This window comes from Centruroides sculpturatus, unplaced genomic scaffold (genome assembly GCF_000671375.1).
Source record: "Centruroides sculpturatus isolate CEXI.00-Female unplaced genomic scaffold, Cexi_2.0 scaffold321, whole genome shotgun sequence".
NCBI classification, from domain to species: domain Eukaryota; kingdom Metazoa; phylum Arthropoda; class Arachnida; order Scorpiones; family Buthidae; genus Centruroides; species Centruroides sculpturatus.
Window position 1 is genome coordinate 539,371 of NW_019384452.1, and position 25,264 is coordinate 564,634.

General features: G+C 28.5%; 1 protein-coding gene across 3 annotated transcripts; it reads left to right on the forward strand.

Annotated features, from left to right (window-relative positions):
* Positions 1–674: 674 nt before the first annotated feature.
* Positions 675–23,816, forward strand: LOC111620581 (SCY1-like protein 2). 3 transcript variants are annotated; one of them, XM_023362531.1, is made up of 17 exons: positions 675–830; positions 4,910–5,057; positions 5,510–5,656; positions 6,693–6,908; positions 7,560–7,724; positions 7,790–7,915; positions 7,992–8,168; positions 12,076–12,198; positions 12,282–12,395; positions 13,837–13,987; positions 19,555–19,673; positions 21,333–21,436; positions 21,513–21,643; positions 21,737–21,951; positions 22,598–22,654; positions 22,739–22,891; positions 22,962–23,816. In XM_023362531.1, the coding sequence occupies exons 1-17, from the start codon at positions 796–798 to the stop codon at positions 22,980–22,982; spliced, it is 2,202 nt and encodes a 733-aa protein (XP_023218299.1). In that variant the 5' UTR covers positions 675–795; the 3' UTR covers positions 22,983–23,816. The 3 variants fall into 3 exon arrangements, with proteins under 3 accessions (XP_023218299.1, XP_023218300.1, XP_023218301.1); XM_023362532.1 differs by having other exon boundaries at positions 13,855–13,987; XM_023362533.1 differs by having other exon boundaries at positions 7,608–7,724; positions 13,855–13,987.
* The last annotated feature ends 1,448 nt before the right edge of the window (positions 23,817–25,264 follow it).

A 25,264-nucleotide genomic window follows, 5' to 3' on the forward strand; every position in this document is an offset into this window, starting at 1 on the left:
CGAACCAAATGGCTCTGTTGGCCCTCTATCCAACCTTTAGATCCGGATAGAGAGGAGCCGACAGTAGGGTCCAACAGAATCATTTATAGATATATACTTATGTATACTCTATCAAATTTTATTATCTATAAAATATAGCGCAATTCTGTAATGTTTTTTTCGATTTAATACACTGGGGCCTCATAAAGTCAATGAAAGTACTTTCTCTTTACCTATGAGAGGCCTTGCATATGATGTATAACCTATAAGTCCAGATACTATAGATGGAGAAGGGCCTGTAGAATCACTTAGCCACCAGATTTAGACAGAAGAAACCATTTAGTTCGGGTCCAGGACAATGAAGAATCGAATATTTAAGTGTTAAATTAAAAAAGAATAAAATAAAAATAAATCTCCATTTCTTTTGATAAGTGGGGGAAATCTGCCTTTATTTGTTTTATTCGTTGCTTTAGAAGAGGAGTGGAGCAATGGCGAATTACCATCCCAATGGCGATATAACGCGCCATTGGGGTGGAGGCCTTTACATGTGACTGACAGGGGTTTCATCTCACCTCTCTGTCCCCGTTTATATGTTTATAGCTGTATATAATTTATTGATTTAACCTCATATATCGTAAGAGATTGAGACAAAATGAATTATAATTTTATAATTTATTTATTTATTTATAGGAAGCTTCTGTTTTCTTTTTCGAAAAGAGATTAGCTGATAAACTTCATAAACCAAAAAGAAAAGAAACAATAACAGAAATATTAAGATTTAGTGTAAGGCAGTTAGATCGTTTCAAACATCCCAAGATGTTAACGCTTTATCACCCAATCGAAGAATCCAGGTAAGATTTTTAATATTATTTTTTTTAAAGTAATTTTAATCTGTTTTAAATCATATTTATATAAATAATTAAAATTAATTGATATATATTACGTAAATAACATTAAATCTTATCTTCTTCGTGAACTTTGATATTCGTTCTGAAGAGCTGAATGTCAAAGTTAAAATCGAATTAAACTGTCTTCTTTTAATAATAATTTGATTATTTTGCTTTGTCTGTCCTTCTGTCTGATTGTACTTTGTAAAATTTTATGAATTCAGCGATAGTGTTTGGTTAAAAGTTTAAATTTTCGAGATTATAATAAGCCATTTTGAATCCAAACGGTTGTTTTTGCTTTACGTGAGCTTAATTTCTCGTTTAAAGCAGAAATTATTATGTAATAATTAATTTAATTAAACTTAATTTATGATATTGTCTTTAATATTTACTTAATTTTACTTATTTTTTTAATATTATAAGTATACAAGAAGAAAATTTTAGAGAGTAACCTTAAAAAAAACCTATACATTTTGTAAATTGTTATCTCTTGATAAATGAAGCAAAAATTGCTGCATAAGTTTCAACTCTTATTTATGAATGTCAAAGCTATTCATTCATAATTAATCAAATATATTGAAAAATAGCATTACTTTTATTATTAATATATAACTTTAACTGATTTTTACAATCGTTAACGATAGTTTCATATCTTTATGAGCTCATTAAATCGACTATTTGAAAAATTAACGACAATTTTATGAGTCTAATCATAAAAATTGTTATCTTCTACAGCAATTAAGCAAATAATTCGGTTATTATTTTTATGATATAATATATATATATATATATATATATTGGGTTCTTTATCTTTCAAGAATCTCCATCATCACGTCTTACTCGTTCATCATCTTTGAAGTTTTTATCTCGTTTATTTAATAATATATTCTTAATTTTGATTGGCTAAAAACTATTAAATTACAAAATGTTTTTTTTATAAAAGTTTAAAGTTTTGTTTAGGAACCTAGTGTTTTTACGGATCTTAGATAGGCACAGATTCGATTGTTATTATCTAGAGCAGGGCTCGACTTAGACTTGTAGCCTTAAATTATAAAATATGACAAGCCCTTTCCATCTACCAAATAATGAAACATGTAAAAATGTGAAGTCCATAGTTATAGATTCATAACGCGATGCACTATGCTGCAACTTGCTTAGCTTATGTGCAAATCCTTCCCTGATCTAGAGCCTGTATTTAAAATTCGATAATAGGATCATAAATATCATGTATAGCTCTAATGTAATTTATAAGAGATAGTATATATACAGCTTTTAAAGACTTAATTAAGTACAGCATAAAAATACATAACATATTTAATTAATTGTTTGTCTCTACTGTTCAGAAAGGCGCTGCCTGTTTACACAGAGTAGTAAAGAGAAAAATCGTGTCGCATTAGATGTTTGGCTAGTGTTGCCAACTTTTTATAAACTACTCTCTGCAGGCAAAATGACAGTACAGTAAAAGGCAAATTGCCCTTAAACGTATTTATGCATCTCCAGACTATACCCTAATGTAGACTGTTTTTTTCTTTACAATTACAAAAGAAAGAGCCGTATGCAGAATTGGTCTTCGAAATCAATAAGAAGAATTGCAGGATTAGTGGGATAGTCAACGCAACATATGAGCAGTGAGCAGTCTTCCGGGGAGAACTCTCCGGGAGACTTTCTACGGGAAGTTAGCCCGTATTTAGGCCAAAGAAACTCGAAACACACGCGGCCACTTTGTTGGTAAGGCACGAACCCGCGACCAACTTATTAGTGAATCAATGAAACGATCAATTTCAATTATAAAGAATAACGAAATCGATTGGTAGATGCAAACACTTTCCACAACCTACTCTGCGAAGAAGAGTACAGGGTAAAAATATGAGGACAAGAAACAAACATTTACAAATGAACTTTATAAAATGTTTTACTTTTTAAATTAAGATCTAAGGCCTACAGAAATCCAAAGATGGAAGTAACCAACGAGATTGAAGATATAACTCATTGCAATGAGTTGTATCTTCAATCTCGTTCGAAGGAGACTTGGATTAAGTGTACAAAATGTAAGAAATGTAGTCATACGGAATGTGATGAACTTTTTTGCCATTCCAAAACATTTGTGATCTATACAATGAGTAGAGCTTCGCTTATGTATAGTGGCATATGTCGCTTTTCCCACAATTATGCTGGCATAATGACACATTGAGATTTACTTTTTATCATCATTTCTTTACACAAAAGCCTAATCAGAAAAGTATTATTCAATGTGGCATATATTCGTTTGTGTATATAATATAAATCTTTTTCGAAATTACATTTGTTTGCATGATATCGCTTGTTTTAAGATACGCCATTTATGGGCTTACTTCCCCATATACTTATCTAGGTCTTCGCGCTTTTAGAGGCGTAGACATAAGTTTATCGGTAATCGATCTTCGTGCAATACTAAAAATCCAGTATTAGCTAGGTCCTAAATTGTACAACATCAAGTATTATGTAATATCAGCTTTGCACTTATATAAAAGAGGCATTGTGAATTCACGCTTACGTAGAGTGTCGCGCTTTTAGTGCAAATACGTGCTTCGGAATACTGGCTGTAGTAGACCTCATATGACCCTAAGTATTGTATGATATGGGTTATATAGTATAATAAAGAAGTCATCACAAGTACGTGTTTGTGCCTGGAGCATTGTAGAATTTAAAACCATCAGAGTCAGTACTGGTAGCACCATCTGTCTTTCTGCACAAGAAATATCCAATTTTTTGGCCAAATTTTTAATCTAAATTGGATAAAATTTATCATTATTACTTTAACTTTTATTTTTATAATTTAACGAATCTTTATCTGTTAAGGATAGTTTGAATAACAAGATTTTTATAATTATTTCAGAAAATATAATGGTTTAATAAAGATTGCGGATCATATTACAAATAATCTTCTATTTTTAATCTTAAAATTTCTGAATTTATCCGTCGTAAATTGAATTTTTCTTACAAATGATCCGTTAATTTGAATTTTAAAAAATTTTAAATCAACCAATCACGTTCGAATAATAATAAATTGACATATTTTCAATAACACGATGCATTTTAGTTACAATGACTTATAAATAATTTGTTGGCTTTTTAATTCTCTTATAAAATTTGTCTGGTTTTGTAGTTTATTAATTGAATATTTGAATTCGAATTTTAACAAATTAGCACGCTTTTATATATGAAAGTAATTTAATGATGTTTAGTTAAATTGCATGAGTTAATTCAATTTATAAGTTAATTCACAATTAAAATATTCTTAATCTATTTTTTAAAGCTTATTTAATTAAATTTGTTTTGAAAATGTTACTTCTTTCTACGTTTTTGAACCGTTTAAAGCACGATTTTAAGCGTTTAAATTATCGCAAAAATGCATGAAAAATTCCTTAATTTAGTGTAATTTATGTCGAAAATATGATAAAATTAATAAAGTTTTTTTTTGCTAAATATTAAAATTTATTATGAATTTTTTTCGATTTATTTCGTAATTATATGTTGGTACAAGAAACAAAAACAAGGACTTGTACAAAGAAGAGATTGTACACATACAAGAAACAATTTGTACAGTACAAGAAGGTTGTAGGCTTACAGATAGACGAAATAATAAATGAATTGTATAAGAAACAGCTCTGTTTCTTGTACAATTTGTTGTTTCTTGTATGTATATAATTCAGTTTCTTGTAAAAGTAATAAAATTGTGAACTGCTTCGTATAAAATTGATTAATCTGTACAGGTGAAGAAATCCAAAAAGATAAATTTTAAAAAGTATGCTACTACATCCTAATTCATTGCTACTTACAACAAAATAATTATTTTTAAACTTAAAACAATTCTAAATTACTCTATTTATATCTTTTCTATTTATTAAAAAATATATATATCTTTTAAAGGTTTATATTTAAAAATCTATCGAAAGAATTGTGTATACAGAGTAACAAATTCCAGTTAAAACTAGTTATTATATTAAGAAGATTAAGAAAAACAAAGAGAGGTTAAATATATTTTTAGTCCTTTTATTTTTTAGTGAAACTCTAGCATTCGCCACTGAACCTGTATTGGGAAGTTTAGCCAACATCCTGGGATGTTTGGAAGAAAGATTACCACAAAATCTCCCATCGTCCGTTAGAGATTACACCTTCTTAGACATAGAGATTAAATATGGCCTCCTTCAGGTATCCTCTTTACGTTCCTTATTTATAAGTGTTGTCTAATGGATATCTGTTTAAAATTGACAAAAATTTATTACCGTTTAAAGCCTACTCATTAAAAAGCATAAAGTTTGATACGTCTTTATTCAAAAATTGTGTTAAAATAAGGAAAAACTAAGCCTTTTTCGATGATTTAAATTCCTATTTAGTGGTTGCTCAATTGTTAAAATAATAAATCCAAGAAGAAGAAAGAAATGCTTCCTAATTAGATTTGTTTAGATCGAACGAGTCAATTGTCTTGTTTATTTATTTACTTTCCCAATTTATATTTTAGATAAAGCCTTAGGAAAATCAATGAATAAATACTGATCATAATTTGCTATGAGGTTTATATAACAAGAGAATAATTGTAATATATATATATTTTTTTTTTGATGAAATATCGATTTTGTATTATTTTTTCTTACATTTTACAGTTAACTGAAGCGTTATCCTTTCTTCATTATTCCTGTAAATTAATTCATCGGAATTTATGTCCACAATCTGTGATCATCAACAGGCGAGGCACTTGGAAATTATCAGGATTAGAGTTTGCTGAAAAATGCAATGAATCGGACTTAATGGTAATTAATTTTCTTCAAATATCTTTATTTGCATTTAATAACTTAATTATGCTCTTCGCGAGATATTATTATTATTATTAATTTCACTAATGCTTTAAGTGGTTAATAGATAAACATATAACAGATAAAACTTTCTCGAGATTTATCATTAATCAGATGGTTATTATATTGCAATTTGCATGATAAAGATGTTTATATATACATATATAGTTAACTGCTAATGGATATGGTGAGTTTGGGAGTTGTAGAATGGGCGAAATTACAGTTATATACATTTATTAACAGAAGTGGGTCTCTGCAATATGTTTAAGATATAATTTTAACGACTAAAAGACACGTTTACTTTTTAATTTCTATTTGAAATTAGTTGATATCATAATTAACAAGGCGGATCTTAATCAATTTAAATTTCAAAAATTTGCAGTTTTCTAACATTTAGTTTTCATAACTAATTTTAATTAAGCTTAATTACCATATGGAGTTAACGTATTCATCAGTAGTTTACTTTATATGTAAATAAAATGCATTGTTAATGAATATGATGAATTTGGAGAGTTATGGAATAGGCAAAATTAAATAGAAATGTATTTATTAATATAGGTGGTCCTCTGTGATATGTTTAAGATGTAATTTTAATAATGCAGATTGTTGAAATTAAAATGTGGGCGTGTCTTTAACGATTTAAATTTAAAAATTTGTAACTTTCAGAAGTATTGACTTTATTTTTACGTCAAATTGATGTCGTCGGAACAGTTTTACAATGAAAGTTTTAAAGAATGACGTCAAATTTACGTAAAAATTTGCATTATCCAACCAAATCGAATAGACATATACGTGCTTTAAAATCGCCATTTTTTTCAGTTTTAAGGCATTTTTAAGCTTAATTTCCTCACAGAATTAACCTATTCATGAACAATTTATTTCATATAGTTATAATTTTATATACAGTTACACTTTAATTGTAGCACCGTAAATAACGTTTCAATTATTGTTAATGTTACTACTCTCAAGGGATGAATTTCACCTTATGTTTCAGAGTCCCGTGCCTTGTCAGCCGTTTACTTCTAAGTTACCGAAAATGGGCCAGCCTGATATAGATTTTACAGCACCTGAGGTACAAGCGACATCGACCTGCTCACCTTTAAGTGATATGTTCTCTTTAGGACTATTAATATGTGCCATATTTAATAATGGAAGATCATTAATCGAAGCGAATTTAAGTTCAACAAATTATAATAAACAATTAGATATGGTGGGTAATTAATTATAATTTAATTAAATAATTAATTAATTTTTAAAAAAAATATCTGGAAAAAGAGGAATGTTTTAAATTTATATTACTTTCTGGAAGAAAAATTAGGAAATTTATATAGGGCTTAATATAAATAATTAGTAAAAATTAAATTAAACATAAAATATTTCATAAATACAGGTGGTCCTCTGCGATATATATATGATATCAAGCTTTAAAAACTTTACGATGATTGGTTTAAATGAAATTTACGTCCTGATCTCACCAATCCTGACTGAGATAGTCATATTTTAATACAGTTATCTTCCAAACAACCATACTTTCAGCCAATCGTTGTTAAGATCTCTTCTACTTTATATTTTATATAATTCACGGAGGACATCCTACATTTATTTTAATTATTTTGCTTAATTTCTTCTCTTGCAAAACTTCTTAAGATTTATTTAAAAGACATTTATAAAATACAGAAGGAAGATATTTTTTAATATTTAGGCTAGGGGAACAAAATTTAAATTTTTAATATAATAAGCGTATGTTATAATAATTAATTAGTTAATAGTAATATTTAGTAAATGAATGAGGATAAATTAGATCAGGGATCGAGGGATATCCCTAGTTAGGTAGGAGTTCCTACAATTTTCTTCCTTCCAGTATTTGTGGCTATCAGGAGAAGGCCTTAGTCTGTGTGATCTTTATCAGCTAGAGCACACTTTGCATGACTTGTTGGATAGAATTCCTCATCATCTGCAAGAACCACTTCAAGGATTACTACAAATGGAGCCATGGAAGAGGCCAAATGCACAGAATTTCTCAATGGTATGCATTTATGATTTAATCCATAAATTTTCATAAAATTAGACTAAAAATATTAAAATTTTTAGATCAAATACTTTATGGATCCAGCTGTACATGCTCTTCAATATTTAGATGTTATACAGATGAAGGATTCCACACACAAATCTCATTTTTATCATAGTTTAAAAGGTGCTCTACCAACAATTCCTAGGGTAAGTAACAGTAAATTTTCATCAATTTAAGCAATTTATTATAAATTTATCTTACAAAATCGTATTTTTGGAGCAGAAACTTTGGTATCAACATGTTCTTCCATCTTTGAAGGCTGAATTACAATCACCTGAAGTATTGGCAGCCGCTCTTCAGCCTTTATTATTCATGATTGAAGAAAGCACACCAGAAGAATATCAGAGCTTAATTCTTCCTGTATTTAGAAGTGTTTTCGGTATGCCAAAATCAGTACAGGTCAGTCTTTTATATATATAGAAAAATTCTACAAACTTTCAACTCAAAACAATTCATCCCTCAATTGCAATGAAAAGATCATCAATAATAATATAACTGTATTCACGTGTCATATTTTTCTTGGAATATTGTTAAAAATGCCATTTATCTTCTCCATAAAAAACATCATGTTGGGTCTATAAAGTTGACAACGCCCTTAGGAACCTCCTAAATAATCGCTTTATGGTGATGGTATGATAGATAAAGGCATTCTAAAAAAGTTACACTCTCTTTTCTAAATGTCTTCCCACTACAAAGTTTATAATTTATTGTTAATGTCATCCACACCCTTCACTCAATGTACACAAGTCCTTAATCGAAAACAAAAAAAAAAAAAGGATTTTATTAGAAAAGACAATTTACTTAATGCCACATATAAAAAAAATCTACCCTAATTTTCTTTATAAATGTTTTATTTTATTAAATAAGTTATTAAATTCTGTAACATTTAACTTCAATTATTCTTGACTGAATAATCAGAAACTTAAAATAAATAATAAGTAACAAGTTTTTGAAGGTTTCTGATAATTCTGGAACACAGAATTCCAGAATATTTCTAATGATTCATTACTAAAGATAAATTCTGAATTACTATCTCATGATGTAGGTTTGTTGTTCAGTTTAACTCAATTATATCTGTGTTAAAAATATCTAAGAAAGTATTTATTTGTTGATATAAGATATCTTGTTGGTAAAGTAGTCTCTCTGTATTGCTTTAAGTAAACATGTATTGTTGACATTAAGAATAGATTTTCTTTTAGGAATTATATTTTAAAAAATTTTAATTGATATATTTGAAAAAAATATTTTTTTAAATTCCTTCTAAAAATATTCCAATTTTTCATTTTATATTGATTATTTTTTAGGTGTTTTCTATTAAAACATGTATATTTTTTTCAATGGCAAATAACTTATTTACTTTACAAAAGAAACAAAAAAAAATTGTGTTAAGGTTCTTTGAAGTAATTATATTCAAGAACTGTATATTTTTTTGATATAATTACTTTAAAAAATACATTTTTAAATGGAAAACAACATATTTTCCTCCTAGAAACTAAAAAAATTATTTTAATTTTTATTAGATTTTGAAGTTTTTTTGTATTGTTTTTGAAGGACAGACAGAATACTTCAACCAAAAATTAAAATTTTGTAAAAGTTTCTATCTTCAATCATAAAAAATAAATAATTTTTTAATTTAATTCCTTCAAAAAAATTGTTTAAGTAGAAATAACGTCATTTTCCCTCAAAAATAACTGAAAAAATTATGAAGTTTGTTTAGGTTTCATGCCCATATGCCCAAGACTTTCCATTACTTTTGTATGTTTTTAGATAAATATGAAATTCTAATTTACAAGTAATTGATCGTGTAATTTTGTTATTTAAAGAGGATTTATTTTAATTAATATTTTACTTTAAAGCGATTAAAGGTAAACGTCTGTAAAGGGATATTTTGATGAACGATTTTAATGATGTAGAACACGTTCTAGAAGTGAAGAGATTAACAAGAAAAACAAGCTTTTAAATATTTCTAATTTTTATTTAATTTAGAAAAGATTTTGTTAAATGGAATAAGAATTATTATTATTATTAATTAATGAAAATTAATTCCTCTTATGATATTTAATTAAGCTGATTTAATTACTCATTCTTGCCTTTAGTTTCTTTTTCTTTTGGAAAATCGGGATTGATAACTAGATGAGGAAGATTTTCTTGATGTTCTGCTTTGATTTTTGTGTTGCTTAAGATTAATTAGATTAATAATTTTCAAGTAAGTGATGTTATTAATGAATTTAATACCTTCTTTTGTAAATTATCTCTTGGAAATTAGTTTACTTAAGAGGTATCAAAGTTTTGCTTTCTCTTTTTTAATTGGATTTCGAATTTATTATGCAAATATAATGATAGGAGCTACAGTTTAAGGCCTTACTCCACGAGATTACAGCTAAGGCCTCAAGCATTAAAATTTAGTATTTAATAGAGGAGAAGGGCTTCTACTGATTACTTTATTTAATTTAAAGGATAATCTTATGTGAAATGTGGAAATAATTTTTAATTCTAGTTCTTTTGTAACGTGGAAAAGATTAAAAGGCATACAGTAGTTGCTCGTTTACTGGATAGGGATTTATTGCATTATTGGTAAACCGGTTCAATTAAAAAATGCTTTAGTAAATATGCAGGTAATTTGAATATTTTTACCAATAAAATCGGTAAGAATAGGTAGACATGTAATAATTTTTTAAGACATACATTTATGTGTATACACTTTCATATATATTTATAATTTTAAGAACATTTTGCTCTGTGTCTTTAATGTCTTTGTATGAACCAATAACGCTTAAACTTTTCGATTGACGGGCCAAATTGTGTATAAGTCTGATTAAGCAGGTCACCCTCACCAATAGCTGTATTATCGTGGAATTTTCTGGGTTTTCTTCGTGTGTCTAACACCTAAATAGAGGCCAGTTTCACTTAGAAAGTCCCCCTCCTGGAGGCTCTTCTCCTAGACAGATATCCCATATTTTGTTATCCCACTAATCCAACAAGCTTAAGCAGGCCATAGATATTTTGTATAATCCATGTTTACGAAAAGTAGGCCTATTTTTATCATTGTCTGATGCAACTTCGTCGTATGTTGACCAAAACTTGACCAACGTTGAATTATAATTTGAAGCTTCTTACATAATGTATATGCTCTTTTGTATAGCTTGTGCCCTTTTCGTATAGTCTGCAGGTGCCAACTTATAGTGAGTCAACAACTAAACAATCACTAGTGTGCTAATTATAATTAATTTATATATATTATATAAATTTTGCCATTTCTTTTTTGTGTGTTTATTTTCATAATCTTCCTCTCTTTTTCAACCGATTCCATTATTTTTTCTCTTTGTGATTCGTTTTATGTGGCTTTCCTTTTCAAATCGCCTGACTATTCATGACATTTCTCATCACTTGTCAGTTTTAGTCCTCTTTAATTGTGTTTATTGTCGTTTCTTCTTTTGTCTTATTGCCTTTTTCTTTTTTCGTTTGTCTTTCTTGTCTTCTTCACACTGCGGTTTCTCTTCTCCTCTTTGCATTGTGGTTACATTTGTGTCATACACTTCACGTGGCATCTTTGTGTCTTCACACAGCTTTTCTCTTTCTATTCACTTATCTTTTCTGCATTTTTTTTCTTTTACTTTTCGATTATAAACAATTCTTTGCAAATTTTATAAGCTTAAATACATTTATTCAATTATAAAGTCCTTTAAAAATATTTAAAATTAAGAAATAATTCAAGAAAAATATTGGTTTTAAATTCCTATATTTAACGTCTTCTGTATAAAAATACAAGGCGTTAATTGCGGGAATGTCGATTTCTAAATTACATTTTCCATAAGGATCATTTGATTTTTAATAAATTCTATGGGTTATATCATTTGACTATTAATAATGAATGGAATGATGACGAAAGGAATTAATTAACGATAATCAATGCTGTTTTATGAATGCGTAATGATGCGAATAAGTCATTAGACCAATGATGATGATGAATTTATCATTATTAAATTAATATTTTTAATTCAGAAACCATCAATTTATCTTCATCATATTCAAATTTACTTCGAAAAGAATCGTCAAATAAGTTTTTATCTTCGTTACAGTTAAATAATTTAAATATATAGATAATAAAACGTGAATAAATGAAACCATATTTTAATTTAGAAAGTTCTCGACACGAAATATTTAACAATTCACAAAAATTCTTGCAGTCTCTACGAGCCGATGATGGCAACCAACCATTAAGAGAATAATAAAATTCTTAAAATAATTGTAACTTTTAACACTAATATAATTAAATTTTAATTAAATTATATTATTTAAATCGCAGGCAACCGTAACTTTATTAGAAAATCTCGACATTATTATGAGTAAAACACCGAAAAGTGATATAAAAGCTGAAGTATTGCCAATGCTTTATAATGCATTTGATTCGACAACGCCTCAAATTCAAGTAAGTAAAAAGTTTTGAAAATTAAATTAGTTGGAGAATTCTTTTAAATTTTTTTTTCTTTAATTTTCTGTTAATTTTTTTAGTGTGCTGCATTGCACGCAGTAGCTCAAATTGCTGATTACTTAGAAGAAACAGCTGTTAGAAAAATGGTGCTGCCCAGGACCAAGCAAGTATTTGAAAATAATTCGGGAGTTAAGGTAATTTTTTTTTAAAAACAAAGAAGTGCTAAATAACGAGAAAATTCAATAATTTAATCTGTTTTTTTAAAGATTTTTTTCGAGATTCAATTCTAAAATTGATTAAATTTGAAAAATAAAATTTGTTTGTATAAAGATGTCAGTGGCAGTTTTAGGTATAAACAATCTAGATCTTTGCTCGGGGCCTCGGGCTTTTAGAGGCCTTAGACACTCACAAATATACTCGATACTACTAGATTTAGTGAGTTAGTAACCAGAATCCTAGGTCATGTAGTAAAGTATCAAGTATTGTATGATATGAGATTTATAAATTATATTATGTTATATAAAAGAATTTCGTAAATCCTTACTTTTTCGTTGCCTCGCACAACCTAAAATCGCCACTGAAAGTTATTCGCTATCAAATAATTCCTTAAACATACAGGTTGAAACAAAAATAGGTGGACAGTAAATGATAACATTTGCTGAGATTACATATACAATTATATTTATTAATACAATACAATACAATTTTATTAACGCAAGTACTCAAACTGCTATCCATCACACCACTTTGAAGTCTACATTTCACCGTTTCACTCTTCGACAAACATTTTTGCATAAATATCTTTGTGTATTAATTTCTTGAAATGCATCTCAGATGTAATTTTTCAATCATAATTATATAAATAAGTTAAATATACATCTTAACATAAACCCTATTTCACCTACTGTCAACCTACTTTTGGTTCACCCCGTATATTTAATATTAATTTTCGCGATTATTAATAAAAAAAATTGTATTAAAACTGTTTCAAACGTTTATATAATATTAATTCTTATCAAAATAAAAGAAAAAGTATTTTAAGTAAGTAATGTTTACGTTTTTTGAAATGACTAATCCGGCTTCAGACATGCAACAAATAAGAAACCTAATTGGTCATTTGATGAAGCGTAGACTCAATAGCTACGTCTGTTAGTTTGATTGCTGTTGTGCCTATTGTGCATACTTTTATGCCAATTTAACGTCGACGTTTCAATTTTATAACGATCAAGTGTTAAAAAAGAATGTCAAATTGATATAAACGACAAAATTGACATAAATTGTGCATAATACCAACTAAACGAACAGAAATGCTATAATTCACCGAATACATTTAAATTTATTGTAGAAAACTCTTTTGCATGATTTTATGTCAATTTATAGCACATTTTACCTTATCGCAACCTCTTAAGATACTTATCAGACTTGTTATTTATCAATTCTGAAACTGTCTGTTGCTTATCCAATCTTCTCTTAAGGAAAAGAAAAAAAAAACTAACTTTTGCATCTTATTTTTATAATAAAAAAAAGCATGTTATTCTTCGCTGAATCTTTTTTGCACCGCTAAATTTTGCTTGTGCACACACATTAAATTTCCTTTCTTCCTTGTTTATCTTCTCCTTATCGACACAACTTCAGGAAGATTGCATTATTCAGGTGCAGGCCAATGCTCTTACGTGTGTTGAAAAGATTATCGATAAACTGGAAAAAACTGACATCTTGGACGAAGTATTACCGATGTTAGGTAAAGCAAAGTTACAAGATCCAATTATTCTTGTACCAGTTGTAAGTAAGTAACTTGTTCTTGATCGATTTTTCTAAGTTTAAAATGTTTATTTTTCTTTTTTATTTTTGAATATTAAATTTTTTTAAAATATTAAATTACAGATTTTTACCGCTAGAAACTTTCATATAGTTGCTAAAATTTCATAAAATTTATGATCAGGGCTGGATTTAAACATTGTTAACTGGCAAGTTATAGTTTAGAACTTCACGTTTCTAAGTTCATTTTTATATGGTAGAAGGGAAAGACCTCTTATATATTATAACTTAAGGACACAAGTTTAAATCTGGCTCTGGTTACGAAGATATAAAGTATTCATTAAGATAGCTGTTATTTATATGTATTATATAAATTTTATATAATTTAATTATAGAAAAAAATATACTTTTAGTATTTATAAATTAAAATAATTATCTGTAATTGTTATGAATGTAGTAATTAATTTTATCGCATGTTTAACTCGCGAGGATCCATGGCACTCGTTTCACTTTCTCCTAGTTCTTATCTTATTATATATACATTTATTTCTGATACGAAGATAAATATTATCTTTTACGCTTTATTATAAATATTTCATATAAAAATTGTAATTTTTTTTAATCCACTCCAAGAAAAAATAACAATATGCCATTGATTAATGGCTCTTCTTGTATATTTATTCTTCATATTTAAAGACTTTTCTTGCAGGATGTACATTAATTATTTAAATAAAGGATTGAAGTAAAGTTGATACATAGGTTTAATATCTTGCTAGTGGAAGAAATCAAAGTTCTACAGAAAAAATGTGTTTGTTTGTTGTTGGGAAGGGAACCAATGACTTTATCTATATATTAAATTATTAGAATTTATTCATCATAATGATTCGAGTAAAGATCAAATATAGTTTCTTCGTGATCTTTTTTTTTGAAGATTTCGGTTCAAAGAAAGAGGTTGAAAACTACAGTTTTCAATGCCTAGTCTCGAGTACGCGAGTAGCAATACAAACATGTTGAGTATGTCACATGATATGAACTTGTTCAATGGATGGGTTGCCGAACAAGTTTTTACCACGTGACACATCGGTACCATGCTCTTATTTACGTAATTTCAGGTTCTGAATACAAATACCTAACTTCTGAACTATTCTTTAAACTAGAATTTATATATTGAGTGGTGTTCTATAGTTATATTTCTAAAAAATTAAAATTTTCTCGAAATTATTTTTGTCTGATTTCAAGAAACGTTATTTATATGTTATAAATATCCTTCTTTTATTTTGAAATCGCATAAAAAATTTATATATTTATTATAAATTATTAACATTACATGAAGTAAAGATGTCAAAGAATTTTAGCGGTATTGTTATAATATAATTCTTCTTTAAGATAAATGCTGATGATGATAAAATATTACAATAAATTATTATTTTTATTTTCTTATTAAGTCAATAGTTCTGATTTCGATTACTTCAGAAAATATTTCGATTTGTCATTATCTGTAGTGGTAAAGTGGGAATGTCGAACAGAAAATTGGAACGTTCACATAAAAAGAATACTTCAGAGTTTTGATAGACTCGACTCTTGTCACTGACATATAATCATTTCATTAACTAGAGTTCATTGTTTTTTTTTTCGTTGTTGTTAAAGGGTAGGAAATTGTTTTTGATAATTACTAAAAATCTTCATGTATCTATTTTTATTTCTCTTTCTTTGATTCAATTGACTATCTTTTATATATATATATATAATTATTCTATGACCACAGAATGTCCAGAATTATGTCCAGAATTATTCTATGATCACATTTCTTTAAACAATTTAAAGTATTTCTTAGAATAATTCTGGAACTTCTATACTACTTCTTATTCTTTTCCTTTCCCTTTTCCTTTTTCCCTCTTTCTGTTTTTTTTTTTTTTTTTTTTTTTTTTTACATTTCTTTTCTCTTCCTCCTTCTTCTCTCTCTCAGCGAACTGATCGCGTGGAGTTTTCAGATATTTTCTAACACTTAACTAAGGGCCAGTTTCCCATATAATGTTCTCCCGGAAGACACCATCCCTTTTGGCAGATCGCCCCATGTGTTGTGTGGACTTATACCATCAATCCAATCCTCTTCTCTCTCCTTCACTCCTGTTCTTCCTGTTCTCCATTCTCTTCCTCATCTTTTTTCTCCTGCCCATATCTTCTACTTCATCTTTCTTTCTTCCTTTTTATTCTTCTTCAATTACACTAACTTAAGTCTGTTTTATACTCTAATACAATAAAATAATAATTGAAAATAAATATAAAATGGATCTTTAATTTAAAAAAATTTTAATAAATTTACAAAATTATTTAAAATATATCACAAATGTGAGATTGACTCAAAATAAAATTTAACTTTCTGATACGAATTAATATATTATAAATTAGCAGCTATTTATTACACGTTCTTTTGAGGAAAGACAATAATTAGTAAGAATTATTTTTATCTCTTATCATTTATTTTATAATAAATAAACACTAAAACCCCGTAATTATAATAATAATTTAGTTTTTATGAAATAAATTTCACATATTAAAGCAAAAGAGCGCAAACTTTTCAAAATCAATTTGTAAATACGCTTACACTGTGAAATTAAGCAAATATTAAAATTAAAATTAAAAAAAAATTGTTTTAACCTAGGAACTTATAAATTTCATTATACTCTATCTAAAAATACAAGAAGTATTTTTTTATGACTTATTTAAACATTGAAAATTGCTTGTGGAAGCAGCGACATTGGAACAGATGAGTTCCAACACCGCTTCCAACTATCAAAAGAACAAAAATATCTAAAAAAATTCTCCCTACTTTATCATTATTTATTATTTAAATAATGATAGATTGTGCAAGTTATTTTTTACATCATCATTTTTCTAAAGCAAATGATTGATAGGCTTTTCCATATAAAGTAATATATATATATATATATATATATAAAGAGAACGTGTACTTCAAAATATAATTATTTTTTGTATAAAGGAAAGAACACACAGATATAATTAAAGGAAAATAGTTTAGCCAAAGCTTTATTGTAATTTGAGTCCATGTCTTACAAGTTAGTTATACTGTATTTTAAAATAGCAGGTCATCGATGATTCGTGTCGTGATGTCTAATGACGTCAAGCGAATCTCAGCGCCACTAACTTCTGAATCGGTAGTCTTATCGTTGATTGGACGGGTCATCGACTTTCTTACCATTTAACATAAAGAAGGAAGTAGAGGAAGTTGATCCTCTGTCTCTCTCTAATCTATGGCGGGCTCTTGCCGAATAGGTTCGGTAACCGATGTAATTATGAGTTGGAAATTCTGTTTGTGAACCGATTTGTTCGAAAACTGAGTCGTTCTAAAACCGAGGTTTGACTGTAGTCATTCCAAAAATTAATTTCTAATATTAAATTTGTACTAAACTGTAATGTAATATACTGTATACTGTATTTCTTTTAGGTTTTTATGTGAGGTGAGGCATACTTTTACGTCAATTTGGCGTCAAAGTTTTCAATTGCTCATTCTAAAAATAAAATAATCCTTTTTAATTACAATTTATTAACGAAAAATCTTCTTACTTTATCATAATTCCACAGCATCGAATCCATTGAAAATACATTATACTGATATAAGTTCTCATACGATACCATGTTATTGCTATGAAATCATAATGTATCTTTTGCCAAATCTTTACGATTTACATTAATATTAAATTATATTTTCAAAGAATATTGCATGTAAATAAATATTAAGATTTCTGGAATTTCAAAGAAGAAATAAAATTAGAGATGGGTTTTTATGAACATATATGGATTCAGAAATTAATATAAGATAATAATATAAAGAATTTAAAAGAAAGATTATTTTATATACACTATTTTATAAGTCTTAAAAATAATTAATAAAATTTAAAATTTAAAATAACGATATTTTATATTTTAAATTTTAAATACGATTTAAAATTGATTTTTCTGCTTTCTCCACCAATCATCATTCAGACAACCATTTTTTTAAACCAATAATATCGTTGAAACTTATTAATACTGTATACAGTCGACCCCCCTATAACACGGTTGATAATTCCGTTTTATTTGAATTCCGTGTTGTACGAGTCACTTAGATTTTACAAATACGTGAGCCGTTCACAGCCCGGCACACGTATTTGTAAAATCTAAGTGATTCGTACAACATGGAATTCATATAAAACGAAATTATCAACAGTGTTATAGAGGAGTCGACTATAATTTCTGCATTATATCATAGAATATTGCAAAGATCCGTTTTTATGTTTAAAAAACTTATTTATACGAATGTTGTGTTCTCAGAATTGTATCTTATTTGAAGAATTGTTTTTAATTATTTTTATAATATTCTATTTAAAAATAATAAATTAGATCAAAATAGTGGAAAGTTTTGTTCGAGTAGAATTAAAATGATTTAACGCNTAATTAATAATATAAAAAGGTTTTTAAATAAAATATTATAGCAGAAATTTTAGATGTTGTTGCCGAGAAAGTTAAGTTACTCGTTGAGGCTTTTTTCTTTTGTATTAGAAATCATTTTGAATAAGCCTTTACAAAACTAAAGAACAAAACTATTTAACGTTTTCTAGTTTTCCGTTATTTACCTTCTTAGAGCACTAAGCGGAATTGTTTTCAAACCCACATTAGAGGAGACCAATTAATTAGACATAGCATGCCCGACAGTAAGCTGGTCGTGTTGAATTTTCTGGATTTTCTTCACCTGTATAACACCTATGTAGGTCCAGTTTCACCGTAAAGTCTTTCCAGGAGGTTTGATTTATTTATTTGGTTACGATAAAGCGACGCATGGGCGATCTTCCAAGTGGGAATGCCTCTCGGGAGGTCTGTAAAGGAAACTGGCCCCTATTTAGGTGTTACTAACGTGAAGAGAACATGGAAAACTCCACATGGTTATCCCGTTAGCGAGGTGCGAATCTATTAACTACAAGTGTTTAGTTATAGTTGTTTTATCCACTCGGCCACTGGTGGGCTTTCCTGGAGGCATACCTCTGGCAGATCGTTTGTTTCATTGCCGCATGCCTTCAATCTAATCCAATCCAAACAAAGACTTAATTTGCTTATAGAATAATCTATCATGGCATATGATTATATTGTATAATAAATATCATATTATCAGTTTAATAATCCTCTGTATTCATTATGATGTATATTTAGTATAATTATAAGGAACATACATAATAATATTATAATATTTAGTAAGATTATAATCACCATTACGTAATTCGGTTCACTGTGTAATGTATTTAATTTTTAATCTATAATAATTTTTAAACCATTCAATAACCTTTTGCAAAGAGATAAATACATAGTTCAGTTTTTATATTTATAGAGTAGTCGACTATAATTTCTGCATTATATCATAGAATATTGCAAAGATCCGTTTTTATGTTTAAAAAACTTATTTATACGAATGTTGTGTTCTCAGAATTGTATCTTATTTGAAGAATTGTTTTTAATTATTTTTATAATATTCTATTTATTAACACTGTGAGGTATGAATTTTATATAAGATTAAAATAAATCTTTTTAAAAAATTTTATTTAGGAATTTACAAGCATATGCTCGGTGATAAAAGGTACGGTTTGACAGTAAATCTTCTGGCAACTAAAGTGATGCCTGCCTTAATTCCAGTAGTAGTAAGTCCTGTTTTAAAACTTGATCAGGTAAGATTCCTTTGATGATAATTGCACCAAGTATGATCAGTTATATTAACCTTTTTCTATAAGCTTCAGTTTGCCAATTTAATAATTGAAGTTAATATTTATGAATTTAAATCTTGCTAATGAAATACGATCAGTGGCGTGACTACTATTATGCTCTGTTAAGCGACGCGTAAGGACTCATGACATAAAGGGGACCTTACGCTTTAACAGTGCTCAGAGCCTGGTTTGGTCATTGTTTCTACAGAACAGTATAAAGATGAAAATTTATTTAATTATATAAGAAAAATTTTATAAAATGAAAATTCAAAAAGCATATTATACAGAATTTATTTCCATTTAATAAATTAGGTTTTCAAAATGACTACCTTCGCTCGCAATAATAGTTTTTAACCGATTTTTGAAACATTCAATAACGGTAATAAAGGTCTTTCTTGGAATCATCATTATTACTTTTTTATCGTGTCTATCAACTCTTCAGAATATCACAATGCTCCTATCTTTAAGATAGCCCCATAAAAATAAATCATATGGATTTAAGTCGGGGCTATAAGGTAGTTATTTAACGACACCACCGGCATATTTTTCGTAATCTAATCCAATTACACGCTTCTCAAACATGCTGTAAAAGCTTTTAAACACTTTATGCAAGATTTATACCCAACAACATTTAAACTTCTTTACAAATAATTCAACATTGTATTACATAGTACTTTATGAATTTTATTTCTATCTCATTTGGTTGAAAAGTTATTCAAGTTTTGCACGAATTAAAAATCACCCAGTATGTGTGTCCAACTTATACGAGATATATTTAACAAAAATCATAAATTTGAAATTTTAACTTGTTGTTATAACCTATATTATTTACCCGCTAATTTAATTATGTAACCAGAATATTGGCTGTAAATCAGTCACGAGCAATCCTCAGCCCGCTAATTCCTAATGTGTGGTCCTCGAGGCTTTGGCACCGTAATTTTATTTCCCCGTTTTTCTGTCTCACGTCATTATGCAACCCTAATTAAGCTGATATTCGTGACAAAGAACATTCAAACTAAACTTGATCAGTGAAAAGATGAGAATTTAACTATATATTATTAGCATATATTATTTTAAGTACCTAATGTACTCCATGAAACAAAATGTATGGCTCACCAATGGCCCATTGGATAAAACCACTGGGCATTGGTTGGTCTGGGTTCGTACTTAGTCGATGGGCTGGCCACCTGGAATTTTTCGTGTTTTCTTCACATTTGTAACATAAATAGAGGCAAGTTTTCTACAGAAAGACTTCCCGGGAAGTCTTTCTGTAGAATCGCCCATGCGTTGCGTTGCCACATGGGCGATTCTAGGAGGCCCTTTACCATATTTTACTTAAGGGACTAAAATTTCTGGTTACACCACTGAACATGATCATAATATTTTAATCACATTTTGATTAATATAAGTTAGATTTTAATATAAAATATTTTAAATAATAGATTAAAATAAATTGTTATAAAGTATAATCTCGAAAACACAATGAAATATCTATTTTCTATGAAAAGTTGAAAATTTATATTGTAGCGCCATCTTTCGATTCACAAATATACTATTGTGTTTTTAAAATATATATATGAAAATTTTGTAATTTTAAAAATGAAACTAATTTATATGTTGCAGTTTACTAGTTTAATCGAATTATTGGAAGAAATGCTTCAACATGTTGCAAAAAGCCAAAGAAATAAGTTGAAACTAGAAAAACTCTCTATACCTTCCACTGACATGTAACTATTTAGTTTTTATAGAAAATACAGTAAATTGTATCATAATTTGTGTGATAAAACTCGAAACTATCCTCAGGTTGCCAGTGCAATTACAATATAGCATGGAACAATCAACTGGTTATCCTCACAGACCACCATCTCTTCGTCTGGAATCGCGAAGAACTTCGATTAGTGTCGATGACGTTGTAAGAAGAACAGCAAGTTCCGGTAGACTATAATTATTTTCTTAATTAAAATTAAAATATCTTTTGTTTTCTACTCGTCACGTCAATGTAATCCGATATATTTTATTTTCCTCAGCGTCATCGTCACCTGATTCTAATCTACTGCGGGTTCAAGCTAATTTGCCAGGTCGTCGGCATTCCGATAACACTATCCAACCTCCTAGAATCCTCATTGCACCCTGTAGCCCAGAAGGGACCCTTTCAAGAGGTCCTAGTGCGGGTATGTTACCAGTAAGACGACACTCCAGCGTGGGACCACAAGATAGTAGATTCCATTTTTCGTCGCCAAAAGTAAGATTCCTTTATTTCTTTACACTTAAGGGATTTGTTTGATTTTCTAACTTATGACATCAGCATAAGTGTTGATTGTATCCATTATAAGCAGGCGTGACTCTCAATACAAGTGACTTAAACAGATGAAAGATCAGAAATTACATTTCAAACTGTTCTGCTGATCCGAATTTGAATCCTATCTGGGCCTTCATGAAAAAACCTGATCAATATTTGAATCCAATCTGGGCCTTCATGAAAAACCCTGATTAATATTTGAATGTTTTATAGAGATAGTTTTCAATGCAAATTATGCAATATTTGGGCAGTGCAATGTGATTTTTATTAGTTACTACCATTCACTTTTCATGCAACGAGATATCACGATCCATTCGTTTTTCATGTACACGTTATATATCGAATACATGATGTAATTTACTTTTAATTTTTTATTCAGAACTTTTAGTTTTTCAAATATATGTTAGTATTTTAATGAAACAACAAAGACACTATTAGTTTGAAATATATTTGCACATGATGCAATTATATGCGAGATGCGCTAGTTCTTATTTGATTGCATCACAAATTGTATTGAAGACATCTAAAAAAATATTATACAGTATAATGTTTATTTTAATGATATATACTTTCAATTCTTTATTTTCAGGTTTCGTTTCCCGCTTTTACTGGATTTTCTAATAGCAAACCAATGCAGGATACAAAAGTAAGTTCATCATCATAACGAATCTCATGCAAAAGATGGAAAAAAAACAAAATATTGATTGAAACAATGCAAATTTCTTTTCAGACAAGTCCTAATCTAGGTGTAGACTTCTTTAGTTCGGGTAGATCGGGTATGAGACGTTATTCTGCTGCAGCCATATGCGGTGCTGGACTTGGTGGTGGCACAAGTCCAGCAAATCAAGCATCTAGCTTTCTGCAGCAAATAGGATCAGGTGTAGTAAGTAAAATTCATTCAATCCTTTGTAGAATTTACTTCCTATTTAATTAAAATGTAATTAATTTTACAGCAACAATTGTTCGGAAAATAATTATGAGGATGGTGCAAATGTACGCACAAGTTCATGCTTTACAAGTCAAATAACCGACTTACTAGAGACGTGATTTTGCAACCTGCTGATGGAATTAACGGTTTAGCAATACGGTAAACAGTTGATTCAAAGTAAAACGAATATTGTGGGAAAATAAATAAATATAATAATAATAATAATAATAATTGCAAAAAACGTGATCCAAGTTTACCGTATGAATCATCATAAAGGACGGAGATTTTGAAGTATATGTGTAAATCTCATATCCCTCTTTGACAATCCAGTCAACCTCAAATCTCCCTGCATAGGGATGTGATGCAAACATATGTAAAATTATGTATGTATGTACGTTATTTTTGTGTATTGTGTGTATATATATACATATATAAATATATAATTTGTATGTCAGTTTCTGTCGAATTTCAAAAATGGCAAAGAGATTTCTCCCTTTAGTGAATGCATTAATTATTAACAATTTTTCAAACCTTAAATAAATGTTTCAAATGGAAATTATATATATATAAATATACAGTATATAAAATGCGTAAAATAATTATTCATTTTCTATGTCATTTGTACAAAGCTAAACATGAACATATCACCAAAGAATTAAAGTAAATTGATCAAAACAAAAACAAAAGCAAACGAAAATAAATGCAAATTATTTAACTGTAGATTTGAAATTCTCTCAACTGAAATCTATGTGTGATGTAACCATTCTAATATGTTTGTAATTCTGTAAATACCGAAAAGAATTTAAAGATTATTACACAAATATTTAATGTATCTGAAAGAGAGTTTATGCATGTTGTGTGCAAGACAGTAAAATTGTTGGAAGAGAAAATAAAGATATATTGTTCTTCTGTTTTTTGCAATTGTATTACTTCATTAGTGTGTTTTCCCCTCTGAAAAATTTGAGAAAATGTCTGACAGTTTAAAATGTAGCTAAATTTTCTTTTAATTTTATATTATTGAATGCTAAATTCAACAAAGTGAAGAATCTTAATAAAAAGCTACAAGAACATGCTTTAATTAACTAAATTGAAATGGATTAGACATTCTTAAGGACGCCATTTTGGTTCCATTCGATGAAACAAAACATAATTAAGATTTAATGTACAACTTCATAAAATAACAATGTAAATTTAGTTCAAATTTCTATATTTAGATAGTATCATGATTAAATTTAGTATTTAATGCTATTAATACAATAAAGGTGTGAACATTGCAGCGAAAATAGCAATTCTGGCATCAATTGCAGCTCAATAAAGGACATTGCTTTATGTTAAATACTTAAATCCACAGATTGCTATGCTAAATTGCACAGTATGCTATACAATTTAGCACATCGCAATGTGTCTGGAGTTTTCCATTTTACAAAAGCTTCTTAGCTGGAAATAGCCAGGATACCATGCCAAATCTTTAAGGTCAAACAAAGCTCAAAGTTAGAATTCTAAATCTGTTGACAACAATATGAAATCATTATTTATTATTAATTATGCTAATTATCCAACAGTTTTAATTGGCACAGTCTTTTAGAATGATAGAAGACATTAAAATTACTGTAGAAACCTACTGAGGTTGTTGATGATCCCTATTAGCTGCGCGATTTTAGCTTACTTTACTTACACGTAACTCTAACTATTGCTTCTATTAATAAAAAATTCAGCAATGGGTTACTCAACTTTCCCGGCAATATTTAAAACTGTGTGTGTGTGTGTGGAGCCATCTGTTATGATATTTTACTTTTAAAAAACATTTTATATTTTTAATTATTATAAAATGGCAAAAGAGCTTAATTTTAAGGGCAGGAATGGGTTTTATTAAAAAAAAATCATTGTAAATGCTAGTAACGAGTAAAATTTCCATTAAGTCCGACCCTACCGAGATATGACACACGACCCCCATTATCTCCACACCACGTAGACCTTTAACCACCGAAATTTAATAGCACCGATCCCCCTAATACACAAACCTCCTTGCAAAGTTTCAGAAATTTTCTACGAAAAACACAGGAGTTATTAAGCTTAAAGAGGGTAAAAAAATCGTGCCACGCACAGATCCATCCACACATACCGAGACGAGAAAGAAGATTCGAGTAAATATGGTCATTTATCTGTTTTAATTGATAATAACAGGCGCTAAAGCTACGTCAGTTGTTACATTTACCCCAACAGCACCTTTGTCTCGCGATATGGAATTAGTAAGAAACTAACAGAGATTCATTGTTCCATTGAACATTCCTCTCTACTAATTTCATAAAATGAAGGAAGGATAATAAT